Here is a 24,163-nt window from a genome sequence, read left to right as displayed (position 1 = left end):
GGGTCGAATGAATTGAATGTGTCGGACTACTTCTTGGCGGTGCGGCAACTCCTCTTGAGGCCTTGAGGTGATTGGGCACAAGAACAGATGACATCCTCCTTTGCCTTGGTGTCATAGAATGGGTGATCTACGCCCAATCCGTAACATTTTCCGTCAGAACCGCGACACTCTGGAAAAACACAAAATCACAAAGTTTGATACAAAGTAAAAGATCGCATGATAATTCGATTAGAACAATGCAAAAGAGTCCCACATGTGTACATGATCGTGACCATAAAGTGTTTTTTACATCACTACGCCTTCGAACTTCACCCTCCCCCAAAAGTATTGTCGGAGAGTACAGTTACTATAGTAGCTTAATATGTAAGCTCCGTATGATCTTACTGCGTTATATATACCATGCCCCCCCTTGCTCAAAACCAGAAACGAGAAAACACTAATAAAACATGGCTTCCGAGACAATGTCGCGTGGCTTACTTATTCCAATGCTGACTGGTCCTGCAGCTCCCGCGCAGACATACGTCACACAGTCTTCCACCCACTGTGCACCGAGCTGGTATGACTTGCCGTTCATCTTACAGGTTGTTACAACCGTACCGCCCCCAATTCCAACGTAAGACGATTCTGCAATGAAAAGATGGATACTTTTAAAATTTCCGAAAGCAAATAAGGTCAGAAACTGACGATGGCCAAAAATGTCCTGACTAAATTGTGAAATCCCGTTTGACAACACCCGTTTGACAAAACTACTCAATGGGAAGCTCTTGCTTGGGGCTGTTTGATCAATTTTTTCCATGACTGATCTCTCTTCTGGGTACACCTTTTGATATTTCCTTAAATTGGTTACGCCTTTCCTGGAGAGAAGGCCCTTAGTTTATCAAGCGGAAAGTAAAAATTTCTCTCTTCGCCTTATATCGATATCTATTGGTGGTAGATAAAGGGTTATGTCATATTTCATGATGAATCGGTTTAAAAATTCCTTTTCATATGTTAAATGTTACTTAGCAATATACTCACTGGAACACCCTTGGCCTTTTTCATAGCTGTAGCCGGAGGGACATGTGCACTCGTAGGACCCGGCGATATTCTCACAAGTGGAGCCCGCCTCGCATAAGCCATCCAGTTGGCACTCGTCAATATCTAGAAAAAAGCAGAGACGGTCAAAGGAAATCTCTAAACTGAATTGCTAATGCATGGGTACATGTCATGCCGACTTACCGGCGTTGAACGTCAATCCTAAGGTCTATCTTGATCCTCCTTTCAAGGATGGAATACGCACAACGCCGGTAGGTCAGCATGAGTCGATGAGTGAATATGAAGTCAAATTCGCTCCGAAATTCATAACATGATACATTTTTATTGCATTGCTTATAGCCAAACATTCTGGGGCATGCGATGTCACAAACGTTACCCTGTCGCGACGGGCATTGAGCCCAGAGATGCCAAGTCATCTTCGATTGATCATCCAATAGACAACCTCCCATTATCAGAAGCTACTAGTATTTGATCAACGATTTGGAGAGGTAACAGTTGTATCTCGACTTACCCACACAATTGCCATTCACGGACTTGAAGCCATTTTTGCACAGCGAGTCTGAAATGAGTGACATGTTTAAACCAGCAGAGAGGACTATGAATAAAGATAACGAGACACTTACCTTAACAGCAGTAACCCACTAATGTAAGTGTGAAAATAGTAAAATTGAGAATTTACCACTCAGCAAACCGCGCGACATGCGAGTTGCCTCAAACGCAGCCAAATCTGGCAAGTGGGACTTTTAATCTTCAGTAGCCATCGTTAACAAACATGACAAATGGAACTTCGAGAAGAAGTATCAAAACACATTTTGATATCATTCTACATTTAGTAGGCGTTTTGGACACAATGTATGAGACGCAAGTTCAGGCGACACAAGTTCGATATGAGAGTATCATACACGGAGAGTTAAGGCCCACAAATATTCCATCTTGCCGTTTTAGAAACGGTGAGAATCGCTGATTGCTGGTTGGATTCTACTCACTTGCCACCACTCTAATGAGGAATGTATGAATACTAAATGTCGTCAGCTTGAACGTGAATCCACCATAGAACATTCCAGAACAATCGGTGTACTTCTTCTCATTGAAAATCACGCTGTAAACAAGTACACCGGATTGTTGGACTTCCATCGCCGCCACTGCTGCTTCGGTCTTGTCGGTGAAGCTTCCGCTGCTGAGGACCAATACGGCCTTGGCAACGCCTACCCTCATGCCGTACTTGGCAAGGAACACGTGTTCTTTTAGACCATACAGCACGGTGGATAGATCTGGTGCGCCGCCAGGATACTTCATCCTCTGGACTGCTCGGGCGGAGAGGGCGTTGGATGAACCTTGCTGAGCCTGATATGGGTTTGATAAAAACGGTCACGATAAAAAAATTAGAGTAAAAGTAAAATAATATTATTTGGATGCACACGCATAGTGGAAAAAACAAAATTTTGTTGGGTGCATTACAAAACGGATTCTATTATAAACTGCACTCTGCTTGAGGCGCATGTATGAAACCGTGCATTTCAAAAAGGTTTCAACGGCACCAATTGAATACCTGTTGCTTATTTTTTACCCTCTCCCAACACAACATGATTTTGTTGACGAGATGGAAGTTAAGAATAATAACAAAATCTCATGAGTGTTCGATGATTGCTGTTACTCTGACCTACCTCAACAATAGAAAACGTGTTTTCCTTGTTGTAAACAACGATCACAAAGTTGATACTCTCTGGCCCGAGTCTCATATGACTGACAACATGGGCCATCAGCTTCTTGGCCTTGTCAAAGTTAGCAGCTCCCATGGCGTCTGAGCCGTCGATGGCGAAGATGAGGTCGAGTTTGCCATCAACTGCAATATGTATCAACAGGGTTACGATGCTGGTTAACACTTAAGGGTTGACCATACATGTAGGTACCGCCATTTTGGCTAGAACTTGAAAGCGTTTTAACCACTTTTATTTTGGAGGGAGTATTTTTAACCCAGGGCTTATGACAGTTGCAACAGCATTACAAAGAACTTGGCGGAACGAATTGCTTCTCTTGGTTCAACTTACATGAAAAGCGTTACACTAAAAACCTCTACGGAGGGGGGGGGGGCATATTCGTTCTGGCCACAAAACCCTTAAGGCCACTTCAAAAAAGCTCAGAAATCTTTTTTCATAAGACTGTATACTTACTAACACACCCAACCACTGGGTCATATACAAATTCCTCGTGACAGGTACATTCATAGCTTGCCTTGGCATTATGACATTGGGCCTCTCCGCGGCAGATACCAAGGAACTGGCATTCATTGATGTCCTGGCATTTCCTTTGGAACATGTGGTATCCGGGTTTACATTTACGATCTGAAAAGTTCATGATTTAACAGTATGACGGTTACAATCAGGACGAAGTGACTTACTCAACGGCATGAGCTGCTATTAGGAAAATCCCAGTAAACAAAGCACTGATTGACAAACCGGAATTTCAAATGAACTGGGCCTCTTCGGACAGCGGAGGATGAAGATTAACATCAGCTAAACGTTATCCACACTGGACTGGGAGACCGACGGTACTTTAAGATTCGTCGGCGAAAGTCGTGACGATGTGTGAGCGCAGGCGACCACGGCCACCATCCTACCTCCAACAATGCTCTTGACCACAGAAATGGCATATCTCTCCACGAACTTTATATCAGTAATGACAAAGCTCCCTGCTGGTATCTCGGCGTCACTTTGAGGCTTCGTAGAGGGATTTTGATTAATCTCCACACTGTACACTCTAACGCCGAGCTTTCTGATTTTGGTCAGAGTTGCTTGGAACTGTTCCGCTGGCTCTCCCTGCAGAAAAAGACATGGATCTTGAACCTTGAGGTTAAGCGATCCTACAAACCGCTGTCATACTCAAGCACAAGAGACGTTCAACCATCTCCTCCGTAAAGGAATTTCCTTTATGGAGTTGCGGTTGACGTTCTCGATCGGCCCTGTCAACGAAGCTAAAGCGACAACTCGGGGCGTGGGATTTGCCTTGCCAGGAGGAAAAATACCCCTGCTTGCCATCATGTGCTGCCACTTGTAGTATCAGACCGATGCTGATATCTAAATATGATTTTCAACAGAGCTTCGAGGCAGCTTTGTACATACCTATTGACAAGAAAAAGCCATAACATTAGTGAAATGGACAGCTTGTCCACGTCCACAGAACAGCTATAGATCACGGAAGTCCTAATTAAGACTCATCGCAGGTCGAAACAAGCCTGGCAGGTCATCCAGACATAACTAGTCCGGTGGCCTTTCGGGTCGAGAATTTTACACAGCGGTTATTGGCATAGCTTACCGTCAGGGACTCGGCTAGCACTATCACTATCGACCTCTTGACATCTTTCCTTCCGCCAACTTCTTCAGCCAGAAGTAACTCATAACTCCTCTCCAATTGAAGGGCCAGATCTGTGTTTGGAGTTCCCTTGAACTCAATGGAATCAGTTGCAGCCACAACCTGCGCCCAGTTCTGGGTCGAGTTCAGGCGAAGGTTGGTCATGAAACTGGTACCGAATATGTTTGCTATGGCGACGTGGACATTCTCGGCGTCTATGCTGAAGTCGTTAACCATACTTTTTACCAAAACTTTGGCAGCTTCAAAAGATTTGGTGGTCATCCTGTCGGAGTTTTCGACAACTAGTGCCAGGTCCATCGTCATTTTAGCTGCATGTAAAAAGACTTTGATAAACTTTGGTAGACACGAATAAAGTTGCGGCCATTCTTTTAAGATATCGTTTCACCAACTGCCCTAATGGTAGAAGGCAAGTGGGCGGCAGATTAAGATTCACCAAGCGCCCGAATAGTCATTTATAGTTTTTCACAGTATATCGGTACAACTCTGAGGTATATCACTATTACCACAATCAGAACAACTAAGTTCTTACCCAGACAACCTCGTTTATCATATATGTAACCTTCGTCGCATTTACAAACAAACGATCCCGGCCGGTTTTCACATTGGGAATCATCAGCACAGATCTTTGGCATGAAGCACTCATTGTCGTCTGTAAGAAGAATTGATTGAATAAAGGAAAGGGTGATTATAAACATGCCAAAAATTCACAACATCCTGTCAAATCGACATATCCTAAAAGATTAAATTTCAACTCACCGACGCACTGTCCATCTTGAGGGTGATATCCTTTTGTACAGCTCAAACCTAAAAAACGGCAATAACTTTCAGAAACGGACAAATACGTACGTCAAGAAACTGTGCGTAACCTTATTGTAAACAAGCTACGATGGTACTCACTCCATACAAACGAGTGTGCTATATCTCCCGGAAGTAGAGTCCATTGGTCACATTTTTTTGTTACGTGTTACTTACCTTCAACTACAGTCGTTGTAAAGCTGAACATCCTGAGTTCGATATCCTTCATTGAAATGGCTCCGAGTGGGAAGCTGAGTATCTGGATGACTTCTGTTTGCGAAAATATCGGTGAGGTCATGATGGTGAAGGTGCGTACGTTGGCTGTTCGGAGGTGCTCGATCTGCGCGTCGATTTAGGAAAACAAATTGTTAAAGTTTTTCTAGAAGATTGCCGTTTTAGCTCCTTCTCCATAGAGGTGTTGTTCTTGTTGCTCAAGACACAGGCTGCATCACCTGTCTCTATCAAGGACTTGGTTATTTACATTTAATTTGACCTCTAAGCAGGACACCTTTCTATTAAAGACAGCACTTGTCAGTCCCGAGTGTCCTTAACATAGAGGTTCTACTGTACGCCACTTACCTCAACTGCTATTTCCGTCGTACCAGCCTCGATCTTCCCGTTCGTCAACAAGAACAGAATCCTGGGTGTGTCCTCTCTTGCACCGTTCTCCTTCACAAGGATGTCTTTGTGAAGCTTATCCAGAGCCCCGACAAGGTTCTGTTCACCGCCGGGGAACTTCAGCTGCGAGACCACACTCATCACAGCCTCGTAGCTTTGGTGTTGGTTGAGTTTCAGCTGACCCGTTAGGCTGTTTCCGTAGGCTACGGCAATTGCTACCCTGACGTCTTCTGGTCCTATGGCTAGACCTTTGACGAAGTTTTGGATGAAATCCATGGCTTTTGCGTACTCGACTTTACCCATGTTATCTGAGCCGTCAACGAGGAAGACCGCGTCCATGCACTTCTCCGCTGAATAATTAAAGTGGCGCTTGCAATCATTTTGGTATTTGAACATATCTAAACTTCCAAAACATTAACAAGTTTTTTTACAATTCATAAATCAGGGACGGTTAAACCTCGTAATGATGACTTTTTCCCTAAAACTAATTGGGCCTTACCGATGCAACCTCGACTGATGTCGTGTCTGTATCCTTTCGGACACGTGCAGACGAAGGTGCCAGGTTTGTTTGAACAAGTTGCGTGGGCTCCGCATGCAAATTTGTTTAGACACTCATCAATATCTGTAAGAAAGAGTAGCAATTTATTAGAATTATTTAAATAAACTGCGAACAAGAGCGAAAAAAAACAAAGTCGTAGAAAGTAAGTAAGTTAGTAAGTAAAGCAAGTAAGTAGTCTGATTGCGAGTTGTCGCCAGTTCGGGGAGTTTAGCCCATCACTACCGCAGAATTGACTGCGCCCCTCATATCCAAGTCGTCTCGGCCGCCGTCGCTTGGTAGCTTCCACTCACCTACACATTTTCCATCCTTGAATTGGTGACCACTCTTACACGAAGTTTCTGAAAGACAGTTTGTGGAAATTTAGCCAACGACGAGAAATTGTGCGGGATTGACAGAACCAAGTATGCATGTTTGTAGCAAGGTGTTTATCTATTCTGAGATTCAGGGCCTTTTCACTCCACTTCGTCATATTCAAATACGCTACATGTACGATCAGAGATATCATAATTACCTACTTTCAGCATATTTGCACGCGTGATGACTGCACTACGCCATCGTGTACAAGGGCATTTCTATTTTCCCGAGCCACCACTAATAATACGGATTACGGCGTACCCCTTTCATGATTGGAGTACGATATTGACGAACTTACGTCCCACGACATTAACGATGATTGTGTTAAGGAAGATGTCCAAATTTTTGATATCATAGATGGTGGTGACAGTTCTTGGGAAGCTCAAAGTTTGGACGAAATCAAGGTTAAAGTCTTTTCCTGTGGTTATTGTATTGATACCAATGTTGATCTCGTGAATTTGTTGTATGAATATCTGAACCTGAAAAAAATGTGAATGTCAAAAACTTTCGTGATATCCTACGACGATGAGTCGAGATATTGTAAAAGGATACAGCGATAGGTCACATACCAAAGATAAGGTAACAGAGGGTCAAGTTAGCCCCCGCTTTGTACCCTATTCACACCATCGGGAACTGTATGATGATTCCGCCGGGCAAGCTTGTCCAAACTTTAACTTAATGATTTCGTTGGATCTGGAGCGATGCATCTAACAGAAGTTCATTGAGGAAATAATAGTTTACTCTCAAAGTTCTATCAGAAAAGTCATTAATAGGGTAGGACTATTTAAACTGGGAGACTTTCACACCAGTTAATGTAATGATATACATGTACATAAAGTTCATATGAACTCCGATAACTGGTATCGCACCCGCATTTAGTGTTTGCCTCATGTTTATACGTGCTTACAAAATACAGCAACACAAGCAAAGTTTTACCTGGTCAATTTGTGTTTTGGGGACCTTGCCACTAGTAAGATAGAACACCTCCCTGGATACACCATCCCTAGCGCCCGAGACCTTGTTGAACATCTTGTCCTTCAGGAACATCAGCGCATTCACCACATCGGGAGTGCTGTCATCTAGTTGCAGGCTCTTCACAACCAATGCCAATTCGCCCTGTGATTTGAAATCACTGAGGAAGACGACACCTTTCGGTCGGGCAGCATAAGTCATGATGCCCACTCTGACGTAGTCTTTGTGTATGCGGAACTGTTCTATTGTTTCGCTGATTATTTCCTTGAATCTCGTCAGTTGAATCTCGTTGACATTGGTTGAAACCTCGACCACGAAAACAGCATCAAGTTTCTTCGCAGCTGAAAATATGTACATGGTCACGTGTTGTTTTGCTTGATTACGGAGCCCCGGAGCAAAGAAAATAAGTCTATAGTTCTTGACCTGCTCGCAAAGTATCATGTAATGTCCCAAATCAATGCTCAATACAGCATGATGGATGGTATCGGAAGATATGTGACAAGGTCAACTCACTCAAAAATAAGTTAAATTTGAGACCCAAAACGAACCCTGGTAAAGATTCCCACAGTATTCGTACGAACTAATTGCAATATTTAATCAGCTGATGAATAGTATTACCGACTAAAGAGACGATTGCAGATTATAGAGAGCACCAATACCATAGATTAAAGTGTAGATTTTAGAGTCATGTAAACTTACCTCGACACCCAATGGTACTGGTACTAACGTAACTAAAACCAGTCTCACAACTGCATTCAAAGGACCCGGGTTTGTTGACACAAACAGACTTGCCCGGACATGTCGTCTTCACTAGGCATTCATCGATATCTGGAAAAATAGACAAAACGTCATTGCACTATAACATGTACAAGAGCGACTCGAGCGACTCGGCCAATCCAAGCTATTGTTCTGCAAACCGAATACACAGAGCACACATTACGCATAAAATCCATTTTAATCTATAAAAAATACAAAAAGTAAGCTTACTTCTTACCTACGCAACCTTTGACTGCATCATAGGTGAAACCATCCTGGCAGTTGCACTTGTGTGACCCGTCAGTGTTCTCACACGTTGCCCCCTGTTTGCACGGATTCGTCAGACATTCATCAATATCTACACATCCCTTCAAATGGTTGTACCGAAAGCCTGGCTGGCAGTTGCACTTGTGTGACCCGTCAGTGTTCTCACACGTTGCCCCCTGTTTGCACGGATTCGTCAGACATTCATCAATATCTACACATCCCTTCAAGTGGTTGTACCGACGGCCTGGCTGGCAGTTGCACTTGTGTGACCCGTCAGTGTTCTCACACGTTGCCCCCTGTTTACATGGATTCGTCAGACATTCATCAATATCTACACATCCCTTCAAATGGTTGTACCGAAAGCCTGGCTGGCAGTTGCACTTGTGTGACCCGTCAGTGTTCTCACACGTTGCCCCCCGTTTGCACGGATTCGTCAGACATTCATCAATATCTACACATCCCTTCAAATGGTTGTACCGAAAGCCTGGCTGGCAGTTGCACTTGTGTGACCCGTCAGTGTTCTCACACGTTGCCCCCTGTTTGCACGGATTCGTCAGACATTCATCAATATCTACACATCCCTTCAAATGGTTGTACCGAAAGCCTGGCTGGCAGTTGCACTTGTGTGACCCGTCAGTGTTCTCACACATTGCCCCCTGTTTGCACGGATTCGTCAGACATTCATCAATATCTACACATCCCTTCAAGTGGTTGTACCGACGGCCTGGCTGGCAGTTGCACTTGTGTGACCCGTCAGTGTTCTCACACGTTGCCCCCTGTTTGCATGGATTCGTCAGACATTCATCAATATCTACACATCCCTTCAAATGGTTGTACCGAAAGCCTGGCTGGCAGTTGCACTTGTGTGACCCGTCAGTGTTCTCACACGTTGCCCCCCGTTTGCACGGATTCGTCAGACATTCATCAATATCTACACATCCCTTCAAATGGTTGTACCGAAAGCCTGGCTGGCAGTTGCACTTGTGTGACCCGTCAGTGTTCTCACACGTTGCCCCCTGTTTGCACGGATTCGTCAGACATTCATCAATATCTACACATCCCTTCAAATGGTTGTACCGAAAGCCTGGCTGGCAGTTGCACTTGTGTGACCCGTCAGTGTTCTCACACGTTGCCCCCTGTTTGCACGGATTCGTCAGACATTCATCAATATCTACACATCCCTTCAAGTGGTTGTACCGACGGCCTGGCTGGCAGTTGCACTTGTGTGACCCGTCAGTGTTCTCACACGTTGCCCCCTGTTTACATGGATTCGTCAGACATTCATCAATATCTACACATCCCTTCAAATGGTTGTACCGAAAGCCTGGCTGGCAGTTGCACTTGTGTGACCCGTCAGTGTTCTCACACGTTGCCCCCCGTTTGCACGGATTCGTCAGGCATTCATCAATATCTACACATCCCTTCAAATGGTTGTACCGAAAGCCTGGCTGGCAGTTGCACTTGTGTGACCCGTCAGTGTTCTCACACGTTGCCCCCTGTTTGCACGGATTCGTCAGACATTCATCAATATCTACACATCCCTTCAAATGGTTGTACCGAAAGCCTGGCTGGCAGTTGCACTTGTGTGACCCGTCAGTGTTCTCACACGTTGCCCCCTGTTTGCACGGATTCGTCAGACATTCATCAATATCTACACATCCCTTCAAGTGGTTGTACCGACGGCCTGGCTGGCAGTTGCACTTGTGTGACCCGTCAGTGTTCTCACACGTTGCCCCCTGTTTACATGGATTCGTCAGACATTCATCAATATCTACACATCCCTTCAAATGGTTGTACCGAAAGCCTGGCTGGCAGTTGCACTTGTGTGACCCGTCAGTGTTCTCACACGTTGCCCCCTGTTTACATGGATTCGTCAGACATTCATCAATATCTACACATCCCTTCAAATGGTTGTACCGAAAGCCTGGCTGGCAGTTGCACTTGTGTGACCCGTCAGTGTTCTCACACGTTGCCCCCCGTTTGCACGGATTCGTCAGACATTCATCAATATCTACACATCCCTTCAAATGGTTGTACCGAAAGCCTGGCTGGCAGTTGCACTTGTGTGACCCGTCAGTGTTCTCACACGTTGCCCCCTGTTTGCACGGATTCGTCAGACATTCATCAATATCTACACATCCCTTCAAATGGTTGTACCGAAAGCCTGGCTGGCAGTTGCACTTGTGTGACCCGTCAGTGTTCTCACACGTTGCCCCCTGTTTGCACGGATTCGTCAGACATTCATCAATATCTACACATCCCTTCAAGTGGTTGTACCGACGGCCTGGCTGGCAGTTGCACTTGTGTGACCCGTCAGTGTTCTCACACGTTGCCCCCTGTTTACATGGATTTGTCAGACATTCATCAATATCTACACATCCCTTCAAATGGTTGTACCGAAAGCCTGGCTGGCAGTTGCACTTGTGTGACCCGTCAGTGTTCTCACACGTTGCCCCCCGTTTGCACGGATTCGTCAGACATTCATCAATATCTACACATCCCTTCAAATGGTTGTACCGACGGCCTGGCTGGCAGTTGCACTTGTGTGACCCGTCAGTGTTCTCACACGTTGCCCCCTGTTTACATGGATTCGTCAGACATTCATCAATATCTACACATCCCTTCAAATGGTTGTACCGAAAGCCTGGCTGGCAGTTGCACTTGTGTGACCCGTCAGTGTTCTCACACGTTGCCCCCCGTTTGCACGGATTCGTCAGGCATTCATCAATATCTACACATCCCTTCAAATGGTTGTACCGACGGCCTGGCTGGCAGTTGCACTTGTGTGACCCGTCAGTGTTCTCACACGTTGCCCCCTGTTTGCACGGATTCGTCAGACACTCGTTGATATCTGGAGAGAGAATAAAATAATAAGAATCACATGAGTTGATAAAATTTATAGAGATAAGATGATAAGTATCATATAAGATGCAGATATGTACAGCGAAGAGGAGTAGCCGATGATGCCTACATTGGCCCCTTCTTTCCTGATGATCAACCCTGCCACGTAGTCGACAATGACTTCTTAGCGCGGTGTAGGTTATCCTGAACTTGAGAAAGTGACACGTCCACTACGAAAACGATGTCGACATGGTCGAGGAGCTTCCGAGTAGATAATAGATTCCCGGATGAGTATGGTGGAGGACGTGTATGGAAAGGGAGGAGGCTTAGGCTTTTATTGATATCAAAAATATAATTTTTAGTCCGGAGTGATGATTTTGGCGGTTCAACTTACCTATGCATCCGCCAGTGGTAAGCTTGAAACCTTCTGCGCATGAGCATTTGTAACTCCCGATCATGTTCGTACATTTGGCAACTGGGGGACATGGTCTCATAATACATTCATCAATATCGACACACTTTCCTCCTTTGGAATAATGTCCCTTTGGACATTTGGCGTCTGTGGAAGAAACAACAGGAATATTAGTTCATGGGGAAAATTTCATGTTGACATAATGGATGCCTCATGGACATCACAAAGTAGAAGTAATTGTTCCTTTTTTGTCAGATCAACCAAGACCTTCCTTACTACATATGTGTTGTGTTTAAGGAAGGTAATCAAAGAACAAAATTCGGAATTTGGTGAATCATAATTGATATTATGGGAGTCATTCAAAACCAAAAGTGGAAAATATATTTTGTGCCACCCAGTAGCAAGAAATTCTTGCTGGTAGTTAAATGGACTTACTGTTGCTAACAGTCGTGATGATGTTGGTGACGATGTTGGTGATCTGTGTGGTTGTGATCCGCGTGATGTCAGTCACAGTGTTGGGGTAGGCTAGCTGGTTCATGATGTTGATGTTGACGTGCGTGCCGACTGTAGTGATGGGGATGTTGATTCCAATATCACGGAGGCCAGCCAACTCAATCTGAAGTATAAATGGGGTTAATTGCTTCATTTGATATCACGGGACTGGCTGACATCTTAATGTGTACAAGTTGTTTCCTCCGACATCACGAGATTTCAATTTGAATTATGTCCTATCGTCTGCTCTTGGAATTCTCTTGCTTCGTCTCGATTTTTGGTGAAAACTTTCAATATTGGGCCGTTACAGTGGTCACAGCTGTCAGAATCAAGACCATAAATGGATTTGAAGTATTGTGCAATCACGTTCGAAATTCCGTTCTGTCAACGTACGCAGCTAAAGCATTCAGCGATTTCCGGAATCAGTGTTTGAGAGCCTGTTCCGGTGTCCAATCAAAGACTTTTGAATCAATCAAATTGTCCAATCAGCAGTGCCTAATTCTGCACCCCCGACGTGCTCTTTTGAAATGAACCAATCAAGAGGCCGGGCCTATTTGGGGTTCGATCCGGTCAATTTTGCTCACGGGAATGAGTGATGCTCGCAAACAAGTTACTAGTATACTCGTATGAGCTGACAAAACGGTTAGCGGCACATTTGAATCCCCGTCCGCCGCCTAACGCTAACTCGGACTCCAACCATCTCATCCTACAGAGACTTCTATCATCACCCAATATCACCCCACTTAGGTTCTAACAGTTTTCACAAAGTACATTACCTTTATCTGTGGTAGATAGGCAGTATCAAACATTCCGCTTGAGATGAGATAAAGGACCTTTGGCACTCCAGGTCTGGCTCCATTTCCAGGTTTGGTGAATAGCTGTTTGGCTATATTCAGGAGCTGCGGGAAGTTTTGGACCTTTCCTCGCACGTAGGTTAAACGGTTTATTGCAGTTTTGGTCATGGACTCGGTTTGCACGGATGTAAGGGACTGATAGCTTTTCAGCTGGAAATGGATAAAAAGGTGTGCTTAATTCGCTATGATGAACTATCAGTGCCATTGTTATTCCGCCCGTCGTCGGACTACACTCGCCATTTGAAATGAGCGTAATTGTCCTGTGGCAAAAAAAGTAAATTAATTGATAAAAGGATCGATGTTCTATATAAGCGTGCATCCTGGCAAGATGTCGAAGACCCGGTCCAAGACTAGCGATCGTCAGGAAATTTAGCTTGAGGGAACCTGCCTAAATGACCAACCATAGCGACAACAACAGTTCCGGGGACAACTGATGACTCTATCATCAAATCAAGAGTTACTATCTATCGAACGTAAAGAAAGAACTTATTCAATTCATTGAGGTCGTGATCTCGACTGCCACATCGAGAAATTCGATAGAATCTGTAAATCTTACTTTAATTCGGCACTTGCGCCCGTCCACTTTAAACACCAAGGCCGATGGCACTAGTATTCTTTGGAAGACGACGTTGATTAAATAACAGATTTTTAGTATTTCTTGTGGGATCATTAACTTACCCCACGACTCGTGTAGGTCATTAGAGCAATCTTTGTGTAAGAGTTGCTAATGACGCTGTTCTCCACGAAACCGATGAGAAATTGTTTGACTTTGCCTAAATTGGCGGTTCCCATGTCATCGGAGGCATCGATGAGGAAGACAACATCGAGTCGTTCTCCAGCTAGAAGTGAAAGAAAATGTTCAAAAGCTGTTTGGCAACAAACTATCGTTCTTTAAACACGTGACTTCTTCTAACAAGACTCTTAAAAAATACTACACGTACTAGAATAATATAGTATTTATATACCTGTATACGTAGGCCTCCTTGAATAGGCAAGCCGTTTCTAAAACCACACGTCCTTTCTTACCTCTGCAGCCATGTTCCTTCGTCGGTTCTCGTCCCCCGGAACACGAACATCTAAAGCTGCCAATAGTGTTGGTGCAGATGACTCCCTGTCCACACGAGTTTTGTGTGCACTCATTCACATCAGTGCACACTCTTCCATTGAAGTAGTAGCCAAGGTCGCACTTGGCATCTGGAGGAAGTGAATGAGGAAATATTGTACACATGCTACATATACACTTTGATGAAGTGTACTCATTGTTTGATATTAATGATAAAGTTATATGGGTAGGTGTTGAACATAGGTACCGTCATTTTGACTAGAACTTAAGCAATAAAAACACCTTCAAAACGCATACTGAACTTCCAGCGGTATTGCCTCCGTTCAATACATTGAGTCAAGATGTCAAAACGAAGGGAATGCCCATTTAAACCCTGGGATTCTGTTCTTCGGAAAATGCCTTACTTACTACTGACAGCAGTGGTAACAATATTGATGACAATGCTGCTAATCTGTGTGATCGTGGTCTTGGTGATGTCCACTAATTGAAATGGGTAGGCTATTTCTCTCATGATGTTGATGTTGATGCTTGTACCTACAGTCGTCACAGGGACGCTGACGCCGATCTCGCGAAGCTTCGTGAGTTCAATCTGGAAAAAAGTTTCGTTTTGGAAACAGTGGAAACCCCAAAATAAAACCTGACCGAAGACGGAGCACACCGGTCATAATGGCGTCAAACTCAGGTGTGCACGCAACAACACCGATAATACCTATACCATGTATACAGACCACGTTATTTCGTTCTGGCCCCAGACCTATATGGTTTGTGAACAGTTCCAAACCACAGCCCTGAAGTAGTAGTTCAGGCAGGTTGAACGCAAGAAGAAGAAGAAGCATCATTAGTGTGTCATACTTGTTTGCTATTTGTACCCCACCTCAAATAGCGTATTTTTGCCCACTTAACCGTAGCAAAATTAGCGGTAAGCCACCGTAAAGGATATGATTGGCTCAGGTCAAAAGTGTACGCTGATGTTGCAGAATTGAGTGCTTCTGATTGGACACGACAACCAGAGGTCAACTCAAATTTGAAAAAGCAGAGTAGAAACTGTAAATTACTGAAGAATAATGGATATGAGATTTTTGATTCCACTTAAAAATGAGGTTACCCTAATCTGTGGCATGGTGTTAACGTCTATGACACCACTCGATATGAGGTAGAGTGACTTTGGAGCGGAGGACCTCGCACCCTTCTGAGGCGTAAACTGCGCAAGGGCCTGTTGGAGACCATATAGCAGGTTTCCTGGCGAACCCGGGACGATGCTGATGGAATTGACGGCATTGACGGCGTTCGAACTGGATTGGTGTGAAGTGAAGAGTTGGAAGGGTGTCACCTGAAATCATAAGGCCGGAGAGGTCAGAGTAGTACATCTACACCGAGCACATAAATCTTATTAAAACCCCAACCACTTAAGAAGAAAGGGACCACCCAATTCGGCGTGAACTCGGTGTGTCCCTTCTCATGTAGTGTATACAGAATAAGATAAAGAAGAACGAGAAGTTAAATCGTCTTTGTCATGGATTTACGCATTCTGAATCTCATGATCTCATACTCCCTTTGAACGTAGCCGGGGTATCTTGATAAGATGCAAAAACCTTGGCGGTCAAGGGGGACTTACGTAACTCCTCGAATATCCCAAGATGACCACTCTGATGAAGTCGCTGTTGATGTAAGAAGACTTTAGGAAGTCTCTTAGAAACTCCTTCGCCTTCTCGAGGTTGGTTCGTCCCATGCTATCTGAGACGTCGACCAGGAAGACAATGTCCATCGGAGTCGAGGCTACAAAGGTAATTCGACATAACAATGCAAAACTTCAGACGGAGAAAACTTTTCAAATCATATTCCTGTTTTGTATTTTTATGCCAGGTACCACTGAGTAGGCCGTTTCGAATGGGGTTCAGCATCAAATGTGAATCCCGTTTTGGCAAAGGACAGTGGTTACGAAGTCCAAATTAGTTTTGTTCTGGGAACTATACGAGAAGAGTAAGAGTATACTATATGTATATGTTTTGGTGTTAGGCCTTATTCTAATGACTCTTCATTCTTGACTAAAAATGACGACCGAAGCGACCCTACCTTGACATCCGACTTCAGCTCCGCCATATCTGAAGTTTGTGCTACATTTGCACGTGAAAGTACTGGCGGATGTTGTCTGGCAGACTGCATTTCCGCCACAGACACCACGTAGAGAGCAGATATTGAAGGACTTGCACGTCGACCCGACTCTGTACTGACCCCGGGAACAGGAAACACCTGCATAAGGAAACAAAATTCATACGCCGTTCGTTAAGAAATTCATAATTCAACCATGCAATTATATAAGGTGAAAAAATTGTGCTTACTGTTTAAGACCTTCGTAAGAATTGTCGTGACAATACCCGTCGAAGTCGTTCGTTTCATGATGTTCTCCGCCATCATTATCTTCGAAATGACCGGACTGGGCGTGCTGCCTGCCACCATGATCATGTTGACACCTCGTCCTATCAATTGACGCCCCACCTGGATTATGTATGATTCGTAGTTGGACCCGACTTGTCCTGAACCGATGAAGAGAACAACTTGATTTGCGTTGCTTCTGGCGCCTTGACTGTAATGGGAAGCATTTTTTGATTAGGACTACTTGATTTATATTGGCACGGTGCTCCGTGATATTGGTCTTCGCGTCTCGTCTGCAATGGGGAATACCTTCGTAAGGAATTCTTTGATGATATTGGACATTGCGCCTCGTCTGCAAATGGGAAATAATCTTGTCTGGGTCATACTTGGATGATATTGGTTATGGCGCCTCGTCTGTAATAGGACTATTCGTGTATTTTTAGGACCAATTGATTGATATTGGTACTGGCACCTCGACTCCAGTTAGAAATATTTTTTTAGGACTTCTTGGTTGACATTGGTTCTCTCGCCTCGAATGCAATGAGAAATATTCGAACTTCTTGGTTGACATTGATTCTTGCGCCTCGAGAAGAAAACGACACTTTGGCATAAAAAGGTAACTTGGCATCACTAATATGTCGTATAAAGGAGCTATTCCAAATCACTGTCGGGGATGTACACTTTCAATATTACTCCTATTTCCGTGTAGGAAGAAGACTGGCTCAGACATAACGCAACTGAATGTGAAGACATTTGAAATATGAGAACTGAGACATGGTCGCTACTGAAGTGGAATTTGAAGGGTCGGCCCCTTACGTTTATACGTTGGAAAGCCACCCTATAGGAATTTGTATCTTATGATATGTTTTAACTCACTTACAAAGCTGACTCTTGAATGTTATACAGCGCAGAGTAAAAGTTCATGGCTGTTCCTTTGTAGGGTATGGCGGTGATAGCAGCAATAGCATGGTCTCTACTTTGGGTTAATGCCAGTTTCCAATAAACGTAGAAGTAGTGACCAAACGCTGCGACGTACACCTTCACGTAACTGGCACTGATGTCCAGATTCTTGACGAGGTCGATAGCTGCCAGTTTGTTGGCGTTGAAGTCGGCTGCCGAGACCTTGTTGGAGTTGTCGAGGGCGATGACGAGATCCATTACAGTTCTTACTGGAATAAACAGAAGATTCAAAAACAAGTATATTTTTAAAGGCACAAGCCGTTCGTTGAAAGTTTAAAATTCGTAATTGAATTTGAAAATTTTCAAATGCCTGTGGTCAACCCTTAAACTGATTCCAGGTTTGTGTCATTCAGTTTCCTAATTTTGTTACCGCACGACGGGTAAGTGAATTGCTTCACTGTGATTAAGAGCCAGGATCTCATTTACGAACATATGGACGAACGTGTTCACTTACCAAGGCATCCTTGTCCCTGTACGTAACTCCTTCCTGATCCTGGGCAGCTACACGAGTAGGACTTATGTGTGTTCGTGCATGTTGAACTGTCACCACAGATACCTTGGAACTTGGTACACTCATTGACATCTGCAAGAGAATTTTCAAAATTTGCATCATACGGGATTTACTTACAAATCATGCATATTTCATTTTGTTGACTGAAATGACCACCAAAGTAAACAAACTCAATCCGGATCTCAAATCACACATGTCTGTACATTGTAATTTATATCTAGGCCTGAAGGATCTAGCAATTGGAAAAGCTAGATGCTTACCCTGGCACACTCCTTTGCTGTCCGGAGCTGTTCCTTTCTGGCAAGAAATACCTAAAAGAAGGAATTAAGAAATTGTTTAGAATCCTTTTCAACTGCTATAAAATGACATTTGGAATAAGGATCCAGTTCTCAATCCACTGCAGACGGCTTTACTGTAGGCACTTCTACTCTCCTCGAACTGCTGTTGTGGCAATGTTGATGTCAGTGTCGTGGACAGACCAATGACGGGGTAAAACTGGGAGAAGGCATTGGTGATAACTGTACTGACACATCAACTGACCCTGAACTCTCATTGAGATGTACTGGGTGATGACAAAGTTGCTGTCATTGTCGTGGTAGGCCTAGGTCGGGAAGTTTTCGTAAAGGCCCCGACGCGACAACGCGGGCGTCTCAGTGTCCGACTGTTCGACCGCTCAATCAGGACGACGAAAAATGGGATAGGCATTCGCGTTGGGATTTCGGGGGCTTTGCGAAAACGGGGGAAAGCAAGGAGGAGCGGTGGCGACAGCTGTACAGACACTTCGACTCACCCTGGACTGTATTTGTGATGTACCGGGTGATGACAGTGTTGATGTTTGTGACGCGGTAAAGGTCGATGACGGAGAAAAACACGGAGAAGACACGGGAGACTTCTGTACTGATCCTGGTGCTACCAGTCGTCAGGATTGGCATGGTGATGCCAAGCTTGTACAGGTTGGAAAGCTACACATGTAAGTAAAAATTATGACTTGATATGATATCATAGTGTACAGTTCTAACAAGTTCTAACTGAATATGATATAAATTCTAATGCCAAGCTTGTACAGGTTGAAAAGCTACACATGGAAAGTAAAAATTATGACTTGATATGATATCATAGTGTACAGTTCTAACAAGTTCTAACTGAATATGATATAAATTCTAATTTTCCCAGTACAATTCTGAGAAATTATGTCTTCATATTATATTATAATTTTCCCAATACAGTTGTAGAAACGCTGGTAATTACCGGAGGTTAATAAACTGCATATTCCTCCGAGATTTTCCCGGTTTGTCTGTTAATGTCTGAAATACCCGTGATTTGTCCGAATTTCTTAAGAATCAAGTCACCTATAAAAGGCGGCTAAGACAGATCTCCTTTTTTCTTGGGCACCTTAGGTTGAGGTTCTCTTAGTGCATCAACTTATGCATCATAGTATCATCGTGCACTGGGAAGCTACCTGGTTGAGTCACTGTGTTGCCTGCCGCGGTAGCGATTCCCTTTCTTTTTAAAAAACATTTCTCAACCTTAGCAGCTGATTTTGTAAAAGATTTAATTTCATGTTGTTTTAAGACGCTTTCCTTACCTCGAGCTTGACCTGGATAAGGTGGGCACTGCTAATGCTTCCGGATGTAAACAAATAAGCCACGTGGGGTACACTTGACCTTGACCCTCGGCTTGGGTTGAAAACGATGCTCTGGATGTTTTTAAGGACATAGGTGAGTGCATCGCTGTTGCCGCCCCTGTAGGATGCCATCCTGTCAATGACGTTGTAAATATTGGCCCGGTTGTAACCTTTAACGAGAAGTTGCGGTGGTGTGGTAAAAACATGGCGTTAGTATGCAGTGAGATCGAGAAGACAGTAGTTTGGATATACTTAAAGGACAAGATGAATCGTGAAGAAAGTTTCCTGTCGTTATTACCTTGGTTAAAATAGAAAATAAGAGGGATTTAGTTATCGTACATGGTAATTACCTTGGTTGAAGTAAAAAATAAGAGGGACCTCGTTATTATAGAAGACAATGCTGACTCTAACGTAGGTGGACGTGACGTAGAAGCCGTTGAGAAGTCCCTTCATGAAGTCTTTCGTCTTCTGCATGCTCGAGGTGGAGACGCCACTGGATACGTCGACGATGAAGGCAAGGTCCAGATATTTCTTAGCTGAAACAAGAAATAAGGAGAGACGTTTTTAATGTATCTGAATAGCCATGAAAAGCGGAGATAAAGAAATGTGAATGCAAGTGCTTGGACATCATGTTTTCTCAGGACGTCATTTTCCCATCATAGTGCTGTAAACATACTTTTTCTCGCTGCGCGAAAATTAAAAAAATAAGTCTTTCACGATCTTTGTCTTGGCGTTTCCGAAGCCAAATTAGCGATGTATAACGCAACGGAGGATACCTGGCTTATCTCCAGCTGGTGAAATCATTCTGATACAAAATTTGAACGAGTCCATTTTTATTTGACTTTCTCTGTTGTTATAACTACCTTGACAGCCATAGTCTTGCACATAAATCAATCCCGTGTCACACCTACAGGTGAATCCTAAACCCGAGGTGACACATCTGGCGTTTGCAGCGCAAACTTGAAGTGCGCAAGGATTGAATGTGATACATCTTCCGGATTGGCTGATTTTATTTGCTCCGCATGCGACATCTGAAAACGTTCAAAAGAAGACTATTTAGATTGACATTCAACTTGTACTAAATGTTGAAACAAATTTAAAACACAACATTTGACAAATATGAGGTAATATCTGGAGAGTATGCCCAACCATTTTGTCAGTTTGTCTGATACTGGGGGTATGGGATGCGGAGTGACAAGATGCCGGTTTATTATACCATGAGGAATATTAATAGGAGAAACGTCTGAACCAGAATGAAGAATAGTCTGAAGCATTAAAAAATTCATCAAAAGAAACTCATCAAAAGGGACCAAAACGAGGAAGAAGCAGCCACTGTCTTCGACGGGATAAGTGTCCTTTGGGTTCCCCAGTTTCCTCTCATAAAAAATACATTAGTAATCATGCAGGTATCTGCGATAATAGTCTTTACCCGTATAGACGAACGATCTCTTCATCGGTCATCGCGGTGATGTCGCAGGTCGCAGCGATAAAATCGCTCGTTTGCGGAGCACTAAATTGACAGTAGAAAGGAACATAGGTTGAAAGAAATACGCTTACCTTTTCTTATACTGCTTACAATAGTGTTAACAGAAGTCCTCCACATCTCGAAGATATTCTGAGACAAGACAAACTTTCCAATTGCCGCTCTATCAATTGTGCCAGCGCTGACGTAGTACACCTTGACACCCCTAGCCCACCACCAGTTGATCTGCTCCGTAATCTCAGAGTCCTTGTCTGAGCCTCCCTTTTTGCCTGAGCCGACGATGACCAGATCGGCAGGGGTGCTACCGCGATGGATCTGTGAGTACAAGTAGCTTTGGCTGCTCCTGTAAAGAGAGGAGGACGAAATAGAAATAGCAAGTTTGGCGATATTGCAACGCTTTCAAGAAAACATTTCGATGGAATCATGGCAATTAGATGAATTAGCTATTGTGTTTTCAGATAAAATTTATTTTCCGTGATACTACTCAGTTTTATCTGTCTTGATTCACTTTGAGAAAGGCTTACTTGCTGTCAAGCTTAAATCGTTTTAGCAACTTTCAAGTGAAACTGAACATCCTACTGAATGCAAATATATCATTGTTTATTTTAGTTGGTCTGATCGACAATGTTTTTAAACATTAAAACTATTATAACTAGTTTTTAGAACTCTATCTTCTGGCGTTAAACTTCTACTTTTATACATATGTTTATGTGTGACAGTAAATACATTTTCTGCTAAGATACAATTTAACAAAATCGAATCAGAAATACATTTCTGCAGAAAAAGATAACGCATGTAAAGTAAAAGTTCCAAAGTAAGTAAATATTGCTACTGGAAACTTGCAGCGCAGTCCAAAAATCGTTTCATCTTCTTCTTCAGTCGATGGCCATTTCGGACAAGTTTTGACCGCGAATGCCAAGAAGGGATTATGATTAGCCGAGAATTTACCGAGTGGTTGATTTAGTAGTAACTTCTGGCAATCAATGTGTATATACTTTACCGAAGGATGTATTTGATGGACAGCTCACTTCCCCCATAGTTTGTCAAATATTGAACCTGATCTGCTACGATGTCCTTCCTCATAATCGAATCGGGCACGTTACGGGTGTACAGCGATTTTGCAAATGACGCCATGATGACCCGGTCGTTGCTTGTACCAACGTTGAGGGCGTTGATGAAGCTCACCACATACGTTTTGGCCTTGGCGAAGTTGGTGGCGCCCATGAGCCTAGACGACTCGACAAGGATCATGATATCAGTCGCTGGGGTTTGGGGCGGCGAAGCTAAAATAAGAATGATCATAAACTATGGCATTTTCCCCATGCAATGTCATTTGAAGTGCATAAATCGTAAATGAGGAAAAGAATTGAGCGCTTTCCGCGACGGTCGCCGACGCGATCAAACTCATCTTCGGCCCAAACGGTCAATTGGATGTTAAAAACTTCCCACTGGAGCGGTGGGCAACTTTTGACGGCCCCTAAGAAAAAATAGCAATCTCTCTAACAATACCTAGCAGCGTGTCGGGCACACGTGGCAACTCACTAGTCGACATATTGATTTTGATAGCAGCCAAAAGTCTTACCAGAAGACATTTTATCAAAGAAATGATCCTTCGAGTTTCTCGTGTCTATGCGTGGGCAGCTTTTTCTCTTAACATAGCAGTGATTGTCTTCATTCCACAGGAAAGCCACGCAGCCACTGGTTGTCTTACAACGGTTACCGCAGCTCTGCAGATTCATGTAGGTCATCGCGCTAATGTCATTTCCGGGACAGTCGCCATGGCGATACGTAAAGCCAATTACCCCAGCGAATTGTTGGTAGTTAACTGATCTAGATGTATATGTATATCGAGATGCTGAAAGGATACACAGTTAAAGGGTAAATAATGTAATTCGCCGCCTTCCCGTCTCGTTCCCGCAACGCGGCTCCTACATCCTTCCCGCCAAAATTTACGTCAGTTAAACTTTGGCGAGAAGGATGTAGGAGCCGCGTGGCGGGACCTAGACGGGAAGGCGGCGAATTACATTATTTACCCTTTAACTGTGTAATATTATCTCGAAACCTTTAAAGAGTGCGACGACTGGCTGACTTTTCGCAAAGCTTAATTCAGGAGATGACCTGACAATGAGATGTTGATTAGATTCATGACGTGGTATGGACATCGACATGTTCAGTAAAATACAAGAACAAGATCAACTCACAATAATATGCGCCGTCAGTCCTCGCAGCCACAAGCAGCAGCAGAAGGGCGAATGGGGCCCACATCTTACGTCAGAATCTCACAGTCCTGCCAAAGCAAAAAAATACATTTTGTATTTATTAGTTTATGTGCAAAACGCGACAGATCACGAAAATATAGAGGCCATGGCTAACAATGTTTCAGAAGTTGCATCGTACGTTTTTTTTCCCCATTACCTCGCAGTTACAATAATTCAGGCCAAGCCCAACACGCGATCAATCCTTGTTTTTACATAAAGCTCGCTCTCACCTCGGTTTGAATTCCTAGTCTTATCAAAGGGTCATCAAGGTAAGTCTTATAACACCGACCCCCGCCGAAACAGCGTCAGGGTGTGGTCGATAGACTTTAACGGGAGAGGCAGAACGATGCAATGTAAAATCGCATAATACGAGAATCCTTGCTTTGTATCCCGGACATTCTATCCTAGGACATTTCAAACTGTGGAGATTTCAAACGTCCTTTTTCCAGGGGGCATTTTCTACTTCTACGCCATATTTCACTCTTACCTCTTCCTTTAGCAGTTCTTTTCCTCTAAACGATGCGGTGCTGCTCTCAGCTTGCCTCTCCCAAGCCCGAGTGATGAAAC

At 43.8% G+C, this 24,163-nt stretch overlaps 1 protein-coding gene across 1 annotated transcript; it reads right to left on the bottom strand.

Annotated features, from left to right (window-relative positions):
- Positions 1-26: 26 nt before the first annotated feature.
- Positions 27-24,163, bottom strand: LOC135494450 (uncharacterized). Its single transcript, XM_064782436.1, has 41 exons — positions 24,084-24,163; positions 23,540-23,625; positions 22,921-23,193; positions 22,339-22,621; positions 21,413-21,681; positions 20,719-20,886; positions 20,206-20,391; positions 19,817-20,025; positions 19,022-19,193; positions 18,492-18,542; positions 18,175-18,303; positions 17,641-17,929; positions 16,727-16,971; positions 16,461-16,637; positions 16,003-16,163; positions 15,493-15,717; positions 14,796-14,976; positions 14,351-14,518; positions 14,003-14,163; positions 13,247-13,474; positions 12,414-12,594; positions 11,961-12,125; positions 8,697-11,576; positions 8,402-8,530; positions 7,667-8,043; positions 7,029-7,209; positions 6,667-6,714; positions 6,317-6,439; positions 5,779-6,167; positions 5,377-5,539; positions 5,161-5,208; positions 4,934-5,053; positions 4,348-4,712; positions 3,653-3,851; positions 3,207-3,377; positions 2,700-2,878; positions 2,022-2,379; positions 1,547-1,594; positions 1,018-1,140; positions 478-624; positions 27-169 (listed from the first exon to the last, which is right to left on the bottom strand). The coding sequence occupies exons 2-41, from the start codon at positions 23,601-23,603 to the stop codon at positions 27-29; spliced, it is 10,176 nt and encodes a 3,391-aa protein (XP_064638506.1). The 5' UTR covers positions 23,604-23,625; positions 24,084-24,163.

This window comes from Lineus longissimus, chromosome 10 (assembly GCF_910592395.1).
Source record: "Lineus longissimus chromosome 10, tnLinLong1.2, whole genome shotgun sequence".
Lineage (NCBI taxonomy): Eukaryota > Metazoa > Nemertea > Pilidiophora > Heteronemertea > Lineidae > Lineus > Lineus longissimus.
Note: the sequence above shows the minus strand (reverse complement) of the source record. Positions and strands in the feature narration are given on the sequence as shown.

Excerpts from the sequence above, each read along its gene's own strand:
- LOC135494450 (XM_064782436.1), bottom strand. The coding sequence starts at position 23,603 with ATGTGGGCCCCATTCGCCCTTCTGCTGCTGCTTGTGGCTGCGAGGACT. Across the intron at positions 16,164-16,460 it reads AGCTGAAGTCGGATGTCAAG|CCTCGACTCCGATGGACATT; the intron begins GTAGGGTCGCTT and ends TTACCTTTGTAG. Across the intron at positions 2,879-3,206 it reads CCCAGTGGTTGGGTGTGTTA|TTGATGGCAAACTCGACCTC; the intron begins GTAAGTATACAG and ends TACATATTGCAG.